Source organism: Streptopelia decaocto (assembly GCF_964273445.1).
Source record: "Streptopelia decaocto genome assembly, chromosome: 10".
Classification (NCBI taxonomy): Eukaryota; Metazoa; Chordata; class Aves; order Columbiformes; family Columbidae; genus Streptopelia; species Streptopelia decaocto.
Genome location: NC_138665.1, coordinates 2,340,211 through 2,357,746, shown reverse-complemented (window position 1 = coordinate 2,357,746; position 17,536 = coordinate 2,340,211). Strand labels below are relative to the sequence as shown.

General features: G+C 47.6%; 1 protein-coding gene across 3 annotated transcripts in view; it reads right to left on the bottom strand.

Annotated features, from left to right (window-relative positions):
* Window positions 1-17,536, bottom strand: part of ARHGEF9 (Cdc42 guanine nucleotide exchange factor 9) — a 215,886-nt gene that overhangs the window by 11,223 nt on the left and 187,127 nt on the right. For all 3 annotated transcript variants that reach the window (XM_082062149.1, XM_082062151.1, XM_082062150.1), the window contains 2 exons: window positions 8,654-8,897; window positions 7,896-7,964 (listed from right to left, as the gene is read on the bottom strand). In XM_082062149.1, coding sequence (XP_081918275.1) covers window positions 7,896-7,964; window positions 8,654-8,897 — 313 coding nt within the window. The remainder of the gene's footprint in view (window positions 1-7,895; window positions 7,965-8,653; window positions 8,898-17,536) is intronic.

Genomic DNA, 17,536 nt, shown 5'->3' with positions numbered 1-17,536 from the left:
ATCTTCAACAGACCAACAATTACTTGTGGCCTTGTGCGACCGAGATTACTAATTAATGTACAGCACAAAAGAGCTGTGAATGTAAAGCTGCGACTAAGGGACACACAGCAATTGTTTCCAGCTTTGAAGAGCTCAAACCCACGTTGTTGTAATGACAGAGTCCAACGCCAGTCAGCCTTGTGATGCATCCAGTCTGCCATGTGGAGCTGGGCTGAGCTCTTCATTGTCTCCAAAGCAATTTGTGGAGGGCGAACTAATGTATTTTAATCATGATACAGAAATGCTATGAAATCCTCCTGGATCAGCAAAATGTTATGCACTTGGAAGGCTGGAGAAGTAGAGAAAGGACGGTCTGGCTGAAGTCCACTGACACTGCAAAGAATGTAATTCATAGTCTGTCTTCTCCAAAAGAGAAAACGGCAGACTCCCCTGGCCAGATCACTAGCAAACCCCATTCTTTTTCTTCCCAAAATAGTCTTTTTGGTCTAAACTCCTGACAAATGTCTGTCCTTGCTGGAAACATATCTGTGCACACACTGCCCCCTCCCTCAGTAAAGCAGCTCAGACCCATATTCTCAAAGCTGTTGGTGTGACCCTGCTCGAAGATCCAGGCTATTGGCATTAACATCTAAGCTGGATGAACGTCAAAAGCTCCTGGCTGGTTCTACCTGAATAAGCAGCTGACAGTTTGCATATTTATCATATTTATCAAGTGGCCTCCGTGGCCTGAATGATCAAGCCTGCGCTCTCAATGGCATGCAGAACACCGTGCGTCTGTGGGCATGCAAATAGGAACATCTGTGCTCTGGCAATCAGACTCATCATTCCACAAGAAAAACATTCTCTTGTGAAACTGTGATATGGCACTTTGCAATAGCTTGAAGTACCCCAAGGATGGCCTTTTTCTTTTTCCTGTTGTGCCCACGTTCTTGACAAGAACACAGGAACTGGGAGGGGAAGGATTCACCTAATCTGTACACCTCCAAATCCTGGGACAGGGGAACAAGTATGGCAGGTTGGTGTTTTTGTGTCCTGCTCTGAAGTGGTTTGCTTCCTCCTCAGAACTCTGGGCCGTGGTCTCATATTCTCATATTCAAAGCCATAACTCCACTGCAATTCAACAGACAGAAATGAGCAAAGCTCTTTTCCAATGCAATTCTGGGCTGCTCAGCGAACAGAATTCCAAGCGCAAAGGGAAAGAATCGATAGGTAAGTAATGATTTCTCGACACAGCTGCTGTGCTGCCTTTCCAAGGCGTGAGGCAGCAGCTCTGCACCACTGACCAGCCCTGGAGCTCCTTCTGCTGGTTCATGCATAATTCTGCACTGTGGCAGAGCAGAGGCTGCAGCTGCAGAGCGAGATCGCTCGGCAGCGTGGGGGGTGTGGAAATCTGTTCAGAATGAGAAGAAAACTCCAGGGTTCATGATTTGGCGAGACAAAACCGGTGAAGAGAGATGCTGCGCTGTCAGTTGAAATCATATCTTTTTTTAGCACTAGGCAACGTCACTTGGAATCGTTCAGATTTTGCAGCTCAGAAGAAAACAATTAAAATATTTAAAACTGTCTCTTTTTTCCCTTCTAAGTTGTTTTTTTTTTCCCTCTCTTCTATTTGAGGTTACAACACGGCCTTAGCAGCACTTGGAGATTGAGGAGCATGCTATTGACTCACAGGCAATCCACATGGACACGTGCAGACACAGCCAGGTGTGATACAGCAGGACGGCTACATTAACACCGCAGCTTTCCGGGGGTCGTACAAAACAAACACAGAATACACTCACATTTGCCTATACATAACCACTGAAACTTGCCTTACAAGCTGTTTATTCCATCCTCACCCTTTTAAGATTTTTAGCTTATACTTCGATCAGGAGCTATTTTATAAGTTTTTCTTCTACCTAGCTGTCTAGATCATGCTGCCCATTTGCCAGAGTTGAGTGGGAGACAGGAAAATACCAACACCTGCTTTCTGTCCTGGCGCTCAGCAAGCTTTCATCTGCCTCTGACACCAATGTGCATCCTGCAGGAGCCATGCTCAAAAATCCCATAAATTCCATTTCCTCCTGTGTATTGTAACCCATACACAACGTGGGGTAGCCGGGAACATACCTCAAGAACACTAATTGTTGCATAGTTAATTACTCCTGCAATAGTTGAAGAAATAAGAAGCAGTAATGGCTGAAAGGCCCTTTGCCTTTCTTCAGCACATTTCAACAGAGGATCTCAAAGCACTTCACCACTATTCCCTTGGTTGCTGTCGTGTTTAGCGCTGGCACACTGTGCCGTGCCTGGGCGTAGTTCTGGTCGCACAGCAAGAGCTGTGGATGGAAGGGAAGCCTCTGCCTCCCCCGGCAGACCTGAGCTGACTGAATGCCTTTACACTTTCACGCTCAACTACCCGACTCAAGTCTTGTCACAGCTGCCCAGCTCAAGAGGAGTTTAAGTGGTGCACTGGCCACAGCTCTGTCCACAGCCGGGATGTTGCTCCATGGCCCGGCAGAGGTAGGTATGAGCGGGGATGGTACTGGCGAACTGGCTCCCTTGTCTGACCACTGGCCTGACTGTTATGGAGGCAGAGGGAGAGAACAGGGCTCACTGCAGCTTGGGAAATGCAACAGAGGAAGACAGGAATCTTTTGTCCTGCCTGTTCCACAGCCAACCACAGGATCTACAAATGCTGAGGTCACTTGACCTTCCTGAGCCTATTTATCAAATCTGTTACCACAACCTGATGCCATTAAGCTAGACATTAAGATAATGATTCCTCATGTGATAAGCAAAAGCTAAGTGAGATGGAATAAATGATACTAGGGCTTTATCAATCAAAGCCAGATGAAAACTAATTTATCCCACCTTGTATTTATATAGCTTCCCTCTCCTCTAGCATTCTGTACACTGATAGCAAAGATCACTCGGCTGGTTTCATTGATAGGAAGATATCAGTTCATCCCTCGCTGCCCTGAAATGCAGCCTCTTCTGGGTAGCAACACTGCCCCTTACCTAAAATACCTCACCAGACTGAAAGTGCAGGAGTATCCAGGCTGATACACTTGGAATCTCAACGTGATGCTGATGGCAACACCTTGGCTCTTCAAATCAAACGAGGGCCAACGGAAAACCAAACAGCCCCATCTCACATCCCAACAGAAAACTCCCCTGGAGAATTTGCTCAGGAGCACGAGCCCGTTGCCAAATCACTGGGACCATCCTTAGAGATCTCCCAGCCAAGAATTTATTCATGATTTGCCTCCTCTTATATATCTGCCCGGACCACAGATGGAACTATGGACTCCAGCTGGGTTACTGATGCTCGGAGTGAGAAGCCATCTATCTGTTCCACCAGCAATGGGAGCAGTGCTTGTGGAACCGAGGCACGAAGCGCGTGGGCGAGCTGCAGATGGGCACCGCGCAACGCCGGCGGTGCCAAACTTTGGGCTAGGGTCTGTATTTCACAATCAATGCGATAGGCTTTGTGATTTCTCTGAATCTGTGCAGAAATACCACTCGGAACATTATTAGCTCCATTCTTTCACCTACACTGTGGGAAACTGTGAAAAAAGGGAAGTGACCCCGATAATCTGAAAATGCAAAAGCCCCTCTTTGTTCTATGTGGTTGGTCTGTGTGTCACTCAGTCTCTTTTAATCCCCCAGGCTACATGCGTGAATAGGATGCGGAAACATGTCAGGGCCACGTCAGTCTTGTTAGTAAAGAAGATGCAATAAAATAGGCTTAAACACTCAGCAGAGCCAGGGGAGATACCCACAGAGTGTTTCCTGGTGAGACCTGTCCTGGCCAGCAGGAGAAGCAGCACGAGCGTGCTGCCCTGCACCCGTTCCTCCTGCTGCCCGGACCTGGGCCAGAGCTTCAAGTGCCCAAGCGTGAGAAATCAGAGGAAAGCTGCGGGGTGTTGGGGTCGGGGCTTTTACGACAGAGTTCGCTGTGAGCTCAAGTGATCAGAAAGGGAGAAATTAGCAGGAAAATTCTGTGACTCAGAGGGTGTTTTACTGCAGGCCAATGCAGTTCATGCTGGCTGGTGATTTAACCCCTGCTGGGTTTGCATAGCTGAGAATTTATGGGGAGATTTAATGACAGCATCCTTCTAAGCTCAGCGTTGGGGTGATGGTGACTGAATATTTGTTTCCCTCCTTCCGCACGTCCCAGACCATCCGGCTAGAGACTTGTATGGGCTGAGGGCATCTGCTTGGGTGAAACTGTGGAGAATACGCAGGACAGAGAGAAGGGCACGAAGGAGCTGGCTCGTAGCACGGGTCTGAAGAGCAACCCAAGGGTGGCCAGCCCAGCACTAAGGTCACTTCTTTAAATTGGAACAGACATTTCATTTTCCAAAATGGAAACATTAGCGGGAAGCATTGCTTTAGGAATGGGGTCTCCTTCCCTACCACCGGAACTTCTACTCCCCAACACCCCTGACGGCTTCTGGGAACATGAGCAAAAACCCCGTACGTGTACACACTGTCCTGCTTGGGGACAGATGTGCACAAAGCTGGGGATCAGAAAAGCAACTGAACGTTTCTAAAAGCTGCAAACACTAATCATTGGAGGGAAGATTAAAAGCAGAACAGAAGCTCAGAAATGGAAAAAGTATCCTGGATCTCCTGTGTCTGCACTAAGGGCTGACTGGAGATCCACAAGGGATCCCTTTTCTAGGGAACTCGTTTCCACCGCGTTAGTCACTGAGGAGCGCAGGTCTGGAAGCACAACTCGCTGCACGCTGCGGGCAGCAAAGGTGCTGGGTGGTACCTGCACTTCTCTGCGGAACAGCTGCACGCCTGATTGGCTTAAAAAGGGGCTGTGAGGGTTTTTTGTTGTTTTTGTAAGTCAAGACAAATAAATTTCTCTGTTACTTTACTATTCCTAGGAGACACCACACTGAATTCTATTCCCAGTTACCACGCTGACATTGAAATAAGCTAAAGGGCAGTAACTGAGAGGCAAAATCTTGAACAATCGATGCAAAAAGAAAAACAACAACGACAAAACAGCCCTTTTCTCTATCTCTTGTTAAGGTGCAGAGCCAACACTACCCATTTACTTTATGTCTAATGGACTTAAAGAAGGTCAAAAATTGGTTTAGTGCTGTCTTAAGGCACCTGATCTAATATCATTATGTTTTGCCCAATCCAATAAGTAGCGCAAATGCTCATCTAGTGCTGGAACCTGGCCTTGCGTATCACTGAACGGCTCTGGAAGGCAGCGCGGCACCGTGTGCCTGCACGCCTGTCTGTGCGGGTGTGAGTTTGAGGAGGGGGCTGATCAACAGCTCCTCAAAACACGGCGAGTTGTGTTCTCTCTTCAACACCTGCGTGAAGTTTCTATTAGTTTAAAAAGTGGATATTTCAGGTGTTTCCTCCTGCTCTCGGCTGATGTCTCAGCATCCCTCCCTCGCCTGCTGCAGCTGAAATGCTCCCTTTTGAGATGCACGCCAGCAGCTCCACAGCAATACTTCGGGGAGGTGTGGTACAACAGTGCATGAAATAAGCGGCAGTTTATACCATTTGAAAAATGTTTTTCTGCTTCACCTCTAACAAAGTTGATTGCATTTTCCATTTCACCTCCTTCGCGGCTTTTCTCTCTTCCTTAAGTATTCTGTGACAGGGAAATTACCATGGTTTCCCATTTAAAAGGTGGAGGGAACAACTGAGCTAATCTAGAAACAAGTCGGTAATAGGCATCCACTGACACGGGAGCAGGGCTCTCCGTGTGGCAGGTGGAGCCGCTGAGCCGTCAAGCCCTGGCCTGCGAAGTCCCTCCATTTCAATGACTAAATAGTTGTGTTGAATGCAGTGCAAGTGTTCCTGCTCCTGCAGGGCTTCGCTGCTTCCCAGGTGATGCTCCAAATCCAGCCTAAAGCCCTTGCCAGTCGCCCCTCAGCAACAGAGTCCCGAGTGCCCCAAGTGTCTTTAGCAAAAAAATTGTTCGCAACATATGTAAAATGCATATGGCAAGATTCAAAAGATCAGTCACTAAAAGCCAACTCTGAGGAGTTTCCTCCTCCCTGGCTCTTGGGAGCAATGCCCCCAGCTCCCTGCCCCACCTCCTTTGGGTGGTGGGCACAAGGCAAACAAACAGGGCACAGAGTAAGAAAACCAGGAGTCTTCAGCAAAACCTTCAGTGCCGGTACTTAATTTAATTAATCTGAAACCACAGCGTAGGACACAAGAAACAGAGTCGCTAAGTTAATGACCTTATCTGTTGCTTTTCAGATTTTGTGCCTTAAGTAAAACAACCAGGCCTTGCTTAACTTGATGCTTGGGGTCTGACTGAATGTGTGTCTGACTTGAGGAGTTCATCTCATAAAAAGAACTGCCAGCGTTCTAGCATAAGCTTGTTCTTCATAAAAGAAATGCTGACTAGCGCTTAGGAGCTAATTAACTTTATAGCCAGAGTAGACTAAGATAATAGCCTCTCCTTTTTCATCTCAGAGAGAGAGAGAAAGACAGAAAACAAAAGAGCAATTGCCGTGTAAGAAATAAGTATGGTTAGGCGTATTATATTTGTCAGGATGCAAGTGCAGTGATTTAAGTGGGCATACTGGTGGGCATGCTCAGACACCTTTGAACTGTGTCACTTAATGACTGAACAGCACAATTATTAATTAATACCTTAATTAATTAATAACATTATTGACTAATGATTTAAAGTATTTTTGCCACGGCCATCATGCAAGTCAGATTCTCTGATTTTCCGGTTGCCGTAACCTCCGTGGTCGCTTCGTGCTGCGGGACAAGCGTGCGAGCGGCGAGGGGCCGATCTGCACGTCCCAGCGCCCGCTGCTGCCAGAACCACGTGTGCACCCCGTACGATACGCGGCCCTGGGCTGAGCTTAGAACACCTGGCCAGGGGAGCTTTTGGAGAACATCTCAGAAGACAACGGAGGAAGTTAGTAGAGAGGAGAAGACTAATGACAATGGAGAGACACAGCAAACCAAGGGGTTTACGGCTGGCCTAGCGAACCACTACTGGACCAGCAAAGCCAGTAGACAACAACCAGGTGAGGCACAAAGCAAAGAGCTCCTTCAACTCCTGCTAAACACCCCGTGGCTGTACAGAGCGGGGGCGAAGCTGCCTGGAACTGACTAGAGCCAAGAAGTGATGAGTTCTCTCAAAACCCATTTATAGGCCTGGTCGTACCGCGGTACTTTGGTAACTAATCGATAGGTCTATGACTTTGTGAAGCTTTGGAAAACTTGAAAAATGACCTCTCTGACTTCCTCTCCATATTTACTATTTCAAAACCTGTAGCTGCAAGAGTTATTGCCAGAGATAATTAACGCCGGCTTGAGATGCTGTTTAATATCTAGCATGGCATTTATTAGTTGGCTGTCGCCTGCCTGGGTGGGGAAATGAATCTGCCATTAGGAAGATTTAATGTCTTCACTAAGGTACTTTATTTCCTAGAGCTGATGCTACTGTGCTGTCCTTAAAAAGTTATAGGTAGCCCTAGGAAATGTGAGTGTCCCCTTTCCAAGAGCTGGAAAGAGGTAGATCCCTCACCATCTCCAGGATTTTAGCCATCTTTCTTTGCTAACGGGAATTAGCAGAACCCCTACACATCTCCGCACTCGCTGCCATTTCAGCCTGAGGTAAACAACGGAGAGATTTCTGCCCCCAGGGACAGCTTCTGGACATCAGACTGGAGACACGAGAGCAAATTCATCTCTGGTGAAATTCCACTGGTTTCAGCCACATCAGACCAGAGATTAATTTGGCCCACAGATACATTAAGAAAGGATACAAAGCACAGATGGTATTTTATATAAAAAGAGAAAGGGGAGGGGGAAATTCAAGGGGGACGCTGGATCCTAACCCAGCAGGACTCAGCCCAGCCCGCTCCACCCTCACATCACCAGGCACAGCGCATGTTGCCGGTTACCTTTTTGCTTACTGACTTTCTTTACTGTCATTGCCGCTTGCCGCTTTTGATTTTCAGAAATTTCAAAGCCTGAAAAAGGGAACACGGCAAACACAATTCAGAAGATTGCTCACAAAACCTCTGCTTCTTTCGGGGCGGGGGGAGCGTCCTGCACTGTCTGCAAACGCGGAATGCCCCGTGTGGCAAAGCATCAGGGAGCTGTGTGCGGGGGCAGCTATTGCACCGACAAGCAAATCTTCCTTGAAAGGGTTGGCCTCTTTATCATCTCACTTGTGCAGGGGATGTATGAAAAGTAACATCAGACCCATTATTATTTATACAGTATCATAAATACGCCCAGTGCTTTACAGCTGAGCAACACAAGCTGAGCCTGAACTGGCGCTGGTTACGCTCAGTTTATGGGCTGATGCTGAGGGGAGGGCACGGCTGGTAAGTCATTAACTTGGCCGCCTTCCTACCCTGCATGAGACGTGATGCAGCCAGGAGACTCTAAGTCAGCTGGCCAAAGACTTCCTTCTCCACAATACCCAGGGAGGTCCAGGCTTGAAGCTATGGGCAGAATTTGTTCACTGAGGACCAAAAATACCAGTAACTGGCTTGGAAAGAGACCTATTTATGACTATGAGAGCAACCAAGGACATCTGAACAAGGTTGAACTGTAATTCTGCCACAAAAAAAATATGTGGGCTTCTCCAACAGTTGGGGCTAAATTAAGCATCACCCACAATCTCCTTTCAGATTAATTTCACATTCCTCACCTATCTTTTCATCTTCTTTTACCATCTTCCTTTCTTCTCTGAAAGCTCTAAGCCATCGTAACTTCTCCTCCAGTTTCTTGGCAAAAAATAAGTGCATTTCCTCAGTCTCCTTGTTATGAAGTTTGAAGGCATTCTTCATGCTGACATTGAAGTCATCATCTCTCCCATCTTCTATATCCACCACTTCATATTTATCCATGTCTATGCGACCTTTGTAATACAAAATATCTCTTCGTATCAGATCCTACAGAGAGAAAGAGAGGTGGGTTGATCATGAGATACTTGCAGAGCCCAGTTCAGACAACTCCCGCCTCTGTCCCGTGCCGCCCTGGTTTTAACCTCTTGATCCAGCCTGAAGTTGTTCTTTTTCCCTCGCTGCTGTTTATAACCTTTACAACCAAACCTGTTCATCCTCATCTCCCTTCTACGTTCGTTATTCCCCTTGTTTTCCAGTTCGGAGATGTGCTGTGTCAGCTGCTCAATCAGAGATGTGAAATAATGCTGATAAACTGTAGTAAAACACAGATACATTCCTGGTTTCCTTCTTACCCTCTTCACACTTACTTTAGCTTTGCCCAGCAGATTTTGTACTGCCTTTACCAGGGCTATCCCTGATTTATACCGCTGTAAGAGGAGCATTGGCCTCACGTCTCTAAGTCTTTATAGGAACAGATAACAACTAAAGATCATCAGAAAATGGAATTTTAATGATATAGTGGTGACCACGTAAGGTGATTCCAGCCAAACTTAGCAATGCCAAATCAAGATTTCCTTCCTCTATCCACTCTCAAAAGCCAATATTTAGGTGTATTAAATTCATGTAACTTAAATACTTCTTTATTTTTGAGAGTGCCCTAAAGATAAATCCTATGTCAAAGAATTCATTTAAGAGAAGAAATAAAATGAATGTACAGCATTTATTTACTCAAAAAAGATTTTTTAGTAAGGCTTTTCTAAAGATAAGCAGTAGATATTATTTTAAATGAATGATTAATCTTGGAAAATAAATTGTACATCGTAATTTTTCTAGCAAACTTGCCCATGGATCTGCCAGAGAGTAATAAAGACCATGACACAGGGAGCTCGTAGCCTTTAAAACCTGGCTCCTTCCTCTGGAATGCTCTAAGGGGGGGAAGATTCCATTAACACATGTATTGTACAAATACCTTACTCTAGTTTGTAGGCTTTGAGTACTGATGCAGTCCAAAACATACGCAAAGGATATTTCAGGCTGAATGTGCAATAGAAAACCTCTTCTGTTTTGCCTTCACTTGGAAAATCGCTTCTTTCCTCTCCCTGTGTGCCCAGGGAAGTGCTGAGAAAAGGCTGTGAGCGTCACACCGAGCGTGCTCAATTAAATCAATGCTGTGTGCTGCGTTTAAATTCGAGTCTGGGTCTAGTTCTTAGAAATAGCGTTTATCTTCACCGCGTTCTCAAATAACGTGATAACAAATCTCACAGGGAGAAAGACGTGCTCCTTAAACCTCCCCCCGGAGAACCAGCTCCCCACTGCTGAAAACTTGGGACACAGCTCTGAACGGACCGTCCTCGGCAGGCCGGGTGCCGCCACACGTACTGTTCTACGCCATATTCATGATCATGTAGAGATTTGTTCATAAAAGCAGTTACAAGAAGAAATAATCACAATTCTCCTTTTCACCTGGCTCTGATGGTACAAGGCTCTGTGCATCAGCCTTTTTCTTACATGTACTAAAGACATTTTTCCCTCTCTTTAGCAGCTAATGCTAAGTGAATGCTTTAGGAGCTTGGTGCTGTCAGTCCCCTTCCAGAGGACGGTACGCGGGGTTTGGGGGTGTCCGACTGAACTGCTCCACACGTTCCCCTGTTTGAGAGGCTCCCGTGTCCTGCAGGGGTTGCTGAGGAGTGGATGGGAGGATAACTGAGTTACTGAAGGAGCAACGAGGAGATAATGGGATCATACAAGTGCTTTTGGAAATAAAATGGCCCCACGGAATATTATTCATGGCGAGAACGCAATAGCGGGCAAGAACAGGCTCAGCTTGCAGAAGACACACATGGGTGAAGGAGGGAAAGACCACGAGCCCAAAGCTCCTGCCTGTTGCTTTTACTTTCTTTTTGAGAAGAAACTTCAGTAACGTATCTGGAAGAAATGAATCATCTTTTCTCCCATTGCCCTCCCCAGAGCTCTCGCACTAAAGGACGACACCATTCCCACTCAGGGACTGTATGTTATCGACTATAAACTCCAGCACCGATCCCCAAGTTTTTAAGAGACCCTTTATTTTTCCCTGAGTAGCAGAGCACATGAACATCGCAGTGAGCAGCGTGTGTGTGCACAGGGGACACTGTACACGCCTGCTCTGGAGAAAGTTCAGTCCATGCAGCAGATTAATATCTGGATAATGTGGTTTTTAATGGGTCGGGCATTTCCTACTACCACTTCTCTTTCTTCTTCTCACCAACATGCAATAAATTGATATTAATTCCTAATTGACTAAATTTTAACACCCGTTTGATCCATGGATATTTGATCATGTATGTTCCCACAGCTCTTACAGAATAACACAAGTCACTTAACTCCTTAGTGGAGCATGGGAAAATGTACTTGCCTTGCTCTCTGATTTCAATAAAACTTAGGAATTCATCCAGGCTACACGAGAGATGTAAAGCAAAGGCGGCCAAACCCCTGTTTTAAGGAGCTTTCTGTGTATATGTGGACAAAAGAATAAGAATTCAGGGAACAGCCAGGCTGCTGTGTGCGGTTTCCACGATGAGGAACAAACCTGGTGTTCCGTACGGCGCTTTTGCCGAGCGCGGGACTATCTTTCCTTTCCTCGAGCGCGTAAGCTGGATCAAACCAGCACACCCGAGATAAGGGAAAGCAGATGTGTGGCTGAGGGTCAAACCGTTTTGTTTAAACAGGCTGCTGTTCCGCACTACGTGTCGGAAGGACAGAGCAAATAGGTTATCCACAAAATGGAGATTTATCGGCTAAGTAGCCACAGTGTGGAAAGGAGCTCAGGTTTGGGGAGGGCAGGGATGGCAGCTGGGAGGCTGCTGCTCTTATCCAGGGAAAAAAAGGCTCTCAAAACCCGAGGGGTGGAGAGAGGCCAAAGAAATGAGGTTGTTTAATCTAGAAAAGACATAAATAAAAGGGAATGTGCTATTGGTATTCCAATACGTGGAAGCTGCTTGTCTTCTAAGGAGCTGATAAATTATTCTCCATTTTGATTATGGCTTGGCTTAATTTACCACAAGGGAGAATAGGATTAAATACTTGGAAAAAAACCCCTTTCCAGCTCTCAGAGTAGTTAAGCAATAGAACAGACGAAACAGGGAAGTCTTGGGAGAGCATTCCTTGGAGATTTTAAAAAGTAAGGCTAGACAAACATCCATCAGAGATTATTTGAGTACACTTAATCCTGCGCAGGGAAGAGCCGATCCCCGGGGGTCCCGCCAAGCCGTGCGCTCCGGTGTCTGAGAGAAAGGCGACAGATGGGGACAAAATGGGAAGAGAGCAGGTGGGACTGATGCGGGTTTCGGGGGTGGCCCAGGAGGAGCCCCAAGGAGCACGAGGAGCAGCAGCGACACAGACCTGCAGCCTGCACGGAGCATCCAGACTGCGCTGCACGGCTCCTACGCAACTGATGCATCTAGGTCATTTGCACTTATTTGTCTAAATATGATCTTTTTTTACCCTACAGCTTCTGCGATTTCCTTTTCTTCCCCTCGCTGAGGTTAATTAAGCTCTTCTGAATAATGCTCTGCAGTCTGTTCACGTAATATGTACTAAGGATTCACAAGGAAAAGATGAAGCCAAAAAAAAAGAAAAAAGTAATATTTGATGAGAGCGAAAAACAAGTTTTTGACACATTACGTAAAGCTGCCACAGTTGTGCTCTCTGCGTTTGCCTGGGCAGAGGTTTCACAGCTGAAACGCTTGTGCCTGCGGCTGCGCGGGGGCTGTACCCGCCTGCTGAGCTGCTCAGGCGGCTCCTCCTGCTCGCATTCGGGCTTAAACCTCCCCATTTCACTGCCCCCTCTCCGAACGGGGAGGTGACTTTGTGTAGCTGCACTTGAAAGAAAGCACATCTCATCTGTGACCACTGCACGGAAAGCAAGGCTGGCCTGTTAGTGGAAACTCTGAAGATCTGAAGTTGGGATGGGGCTTCCACAATGAATTATGCAACTACCTCCAAATTATTGCAGTGGATATAGATAACTGCAGAAAGGATTGCGCCTCTAAATCAGACTATTCAATAAGTCTTACTATTAAATTGATTTCTCCTTGTCTTCACTACTGCTTTCTCTTCCTGCTCTCTAGCTTTAATCAACCACTTATTTCTCTGCCACGAGTACCCCGGGCCGTCGCTTGTGCGAGACGCTGTACGAGTCAAACCCACCCGCAGTGCTGCAGAGGAAATTCAGTATTAATCGCAAGGAGGGCAATGTGCCTGTGCAGTCTATTGCTAGTGCAAAAGGGCATTACAATGAAAAGCTATTCAATGGTTTAAGCAGCACATAGCCCAGCAGAAGGAAATGTTCCTGTCCATCGGAGGGCACAGGTGAGCACCTGAGAGGACCTGTCCTGGTGTGTGTCCCAGGTAATTCACTCCTGTTGGAGCTGTTGCATGCAACGATCTTCATGCATCTCACAGACTCCTATTTATTTCTTAGTGGGTCGCATGCAAGGATGGATGGCGAGGCCTTAAGCACGGGGTGTATTTGAGGATGGCACATTTTTATCAAGTTCTGTGGTTTACCCTATGCTAAGTCACACTCTGCTTCTCATGCGTGAAACAAATCTGTAAAACACAAGAGGAGAAAGAGCCATTTCCAGCCATGAGTCATCAGATCCCTCTCAGGAGCTGACAATATAAAAGATGGCAACCACAGAATAATCCATTACAAGTTTCTCATTGCACACGTAGGTTATTGGTCCTCCCCGTTATCCAAATCCTGCATATTCCAGGAGTTTCAAAATTACTTGGGGAGGAATTATGTGCCCTGAGTACATGGAGCTGCCAGGTCCCCAAAGCAAAGCCAGGGCTTACCTGAAACGATTAATAATGGAAACGTACACAGCCAAGGCAGCAGTGTGCTCAGTGTAGAAAGCAGCACTCTCTGCAGCCTGTTTTTGCCCAGAAGATGATGTGAGCTTCAGGCATCAAAGGAGAATGGGGATCCAAGGGTGAAGCTGAAGAGAGACGGACCTACGGGCAAGCTCTACAGCTTGGTGAATGGTTGATGCTGAAACAGTTGATGAACAGCACATAGTTAATGCTGAAATTGGGAAAACACTAAACCAGCGTCCATAACAATGGCACTCAACCACCAATCCATTATTTGGGAAAGGTGGAGTTGTCTTCTGCACTGAAGTGTGGGGCTCAGCCCCCTCTCTGATGACTTCTGGTTGAGCTGGGCAGTGTCTGCAGAGCAGAATGGAAGAAACCGAGGGAGCGAGCAGACTTCTTCAGCTTTTTCCTGCAATGTGTCCTGATTTTCCTGCCTGCCTGCTCTCTATCTCCGCTCTGCCCAGCCTGCCGTGAGCAATGAGAGCGTGGCACGCTGCCACCTTGCCATGTCTTTGGGTATCGTTAGTCAGAAGGGCTTTCAACGTTCTTTGGTTTTTTAAAAAAAGACTCAGAGCCTACATTTTTAAAATCTAATATACCTTAAAGCGACCCTTTGAAGGAAGCGGCCCAGCCTGCTTTTCATGAACACCAAGACACAGTTTTCTGTCGTGTTTGTTCATTTAACTTAACCCTACTGCAGGCTGATTTTTGAGGTGGGACGGTTCTGCGCCGTTCTCATCGACCTCCCCACAGCTGAGTGCATCGCAAACCTGCGCCTCTGCTGTCCAAACGAGACCCTAAACTGAACAAACCCTTTTGAATGTTTTTGTCATAAATATTCTTGGAATCAGAAAAAAAAAAACAGGCCCTGCTAAGTGGTTGGACGTGAGCTTTGCTCTCATCCTGTCAGACACAGCAGCTGGGTCGATGCAGCCTTTAGGGGCAGGGACATGGGGTCTGCACAGCGTGACCTGAAAACGCAGCAAGGGACGGATTGTATTAGAAACGGGGATGTATAACACCACCACCAACACAACCTCGGCCACCGGCTTCCTACCGCAAACTCCCTAGGATAGGCCACATCGTTAGAGGTTTCCCCAGGGGCTGCCATGGGAAGGGGGAGACGAAATCTGCGCGCTCAGTTTACGTAACTCCTCCTTGCACAAGGACAGCTGTGCTGGCGAGGCCGGCAGATTCCTGCCAAATTATTCAGCAGTGTCTGTCTCCCGAGTTTGGAAAGGGACGCTTGATTCATCCTTGCCAGCTCCATGGAGCCGCAGTGTGGGATCCGGGTGGGGGAGGACTGGAGCCCAAAGCATTTATGTGGAAATGCTATTTTCGGTTGATGTATTTAGTGGAACATCAGTGGCATTTTGATGCCTCGTTCCACCTTGAGCCCAGTCACGTTGGCTGCAAAGCAGCGAGGCGAGGGCAAGCGCATTTCCAAAGAACTAATAGCAGGAAGAGACGGGAAACCCTTCTGCAGACACGTCACTCAGCTCTTCTGGTCTCTCCAGTTTGCTCCCAGGGGCTTAAAATGGTGCTGCTGAAGGGCCACAGCAGGAGGGCGACATTTCCAGCTTTTGAGGGTTTGCTTGTGGGCCAAATTTACACTCGCTACAATTACAGGAGCGATAAGTTAGACAAAGAGTATACTGAATAGCATCTTGCGTATCTGTATGGCCACATAAGTAGGCTAAACCTGCTCCCTATCCAGAAAAGGAAACACAGACTGTGAAAGACTCTACACTGAGCCCTTTCTGGATTTTACCATTGAATTAGCAACTAACAACCTACAGCCTTCTCCCACCCTCCTCCAGCTGGCTCCTCGGGCTGCCTCTCATGTTGTTCTCCCTCCTGCGCCCCAGTGACCTCTCTGGAGCTGCTCTCCCCTCTGTGCTCTCGCACGTGGAGGCGGCACCAGGCGCCCGAGCCAGTGGAACAGCAGCAGGAACACGGCCCCTCAGCACGAGCCCTGCAGAACTGCGCCCGGGGCGCGGAACTGGCACCCGCCCATCCTCAAAAGGGTCACCGAGCAAACGCATTCACAGCTATTCTGACTATTAAAAGGAATGTCTTCTTGAATCTGCCATATCTGAAAACTAAAGTACTTTTTTGCAACTCTTTTTAATATATGACAGAATCCCAGAATGTGAGGGGTTGGAAGGGACCTGGAAAGCTCATCCAGTGCAATCCCCCCATGGAGCAGGAACACCCAGATGAGGTTACACAGGAAGGTGTCCAGGCGGGTTGGAATGTCTGCACAGAAGGAGACTCCACAACCTCCCTGGGCAGCCTGGGCCAGGCTCTGCCACCCTCACCGGGAACAAGTTTCTTCTCAGATTTAAGTGGAACCTCCTGTGTTCCAGTTTGTACCCATTGCCCCTTGTCCTGTCACTGGTTGTCACCCAGAAGAGCCTGGCTCCATCCTCCTGACACTCCCCCTTTCCATATTGATCCCCATTAATGAGTCCCCCCTCAGTCTCCTCTTGTCCAGCTCCAGAGCCCCAGCTCCCTCAGCCTTTCCTCACACGGGAGATGCTCCACTCCCTTCAGCATCTTGGTGGCTGCGCTGGACTCTCTGCAGCAGTTCCCTGTCCTGCTGGAACTGAGGGGCCACAACTGGACACAATATTCCAGGTGTGGTCTCCCCAGGGCAGAGCAGAGGGGCAGGAGAACCTCTCTGACCTACTGACCACCCCCTTCTAACCCACCCCAGGTACCACTGTCGATGGTTGGAATTCAGCCTTCCTGCTCAGCTCTGCCAGCCAGGGGGACTGACGGGAGGATCAAACCTCCTTGGACAGTCTGTAGTCTGGACCCACAGAAGCCTCTTGTCTGCAGACAGCACTGGCTGCTGGGCATGGCCGCGGGGCTGTGGGAACGCTCTTCCTTACAAACCTCATCTCACGCTTCGCTTTGGGGCTGTGACCAGGCCGGTGTGTTTGCTTTGCTCCCCTCCATGCCCACCTCAAGCTCCAGGGCAGCGCGACACCCGCTCTGTTCCCAGCTGCTGCTTGAAACCAGTGAGGCACAGCCTGACCCATTTCCCCACCCCGCTGCAGGCTGGACCCAGCCTGGTCCAAAACATGGCATTTCATGGGCATCTGCATTGCTGGGAAGAAAAGAGAAGGTGTGGGAGGTGCTGCAAAAGTCAAACAGTGTTCCTTGTGGGTCGGAAAACCACTTGAAGTAATGAGAACTGTCCCAGTGCTGCTCTGTGTTTGCAAACAAGATTTTGGGCTCGCCCTGTGAGACCTATTTCGCCTGCAATAAAAGCAGGGCCGCTGTTTCGGTGCAAAGATTACTTCAATGTTTTTTAACAGAAGCGATATGGGAACTAGACCTTCGTACACTAAAAGTGCTCAGAAATGTCTCTTTTATCTTCCCATTTGGAAACCTGAACTGCAATGGAGTTTGACAAGATTATTTTATTTACTGTGTAGCACAGCTATTTCTGGCTGACTGTCTGGCTATTGCTATTAAACTAGTCTCATTCTGCGTCTCATGCACCCGCTTTGCTCTGAGAGCTCAAGGGAAGACAGCAATAGCAATAAACCACAAGCTGGAGTTCGCATTGCCTCTTGATTACAAGAGACACATAAAAAGTGCAAATGAAAACTCAATGTGTTTCATCCAGTCACTGATGTTTCTGCACTGTCAGGAAACACTAAACACGGGGCCCCATCAAGGACTGTTCAAGTATTGGTGAAAGAAAAGCGTAATTTGGTGCAGAAACTCTGTTAACCCTTCATACTGTCATCTCCAGCCTAATGCCACACTGGGGAAATCCAAACTACTACCCAGAACAAAGATCCTCATCTATT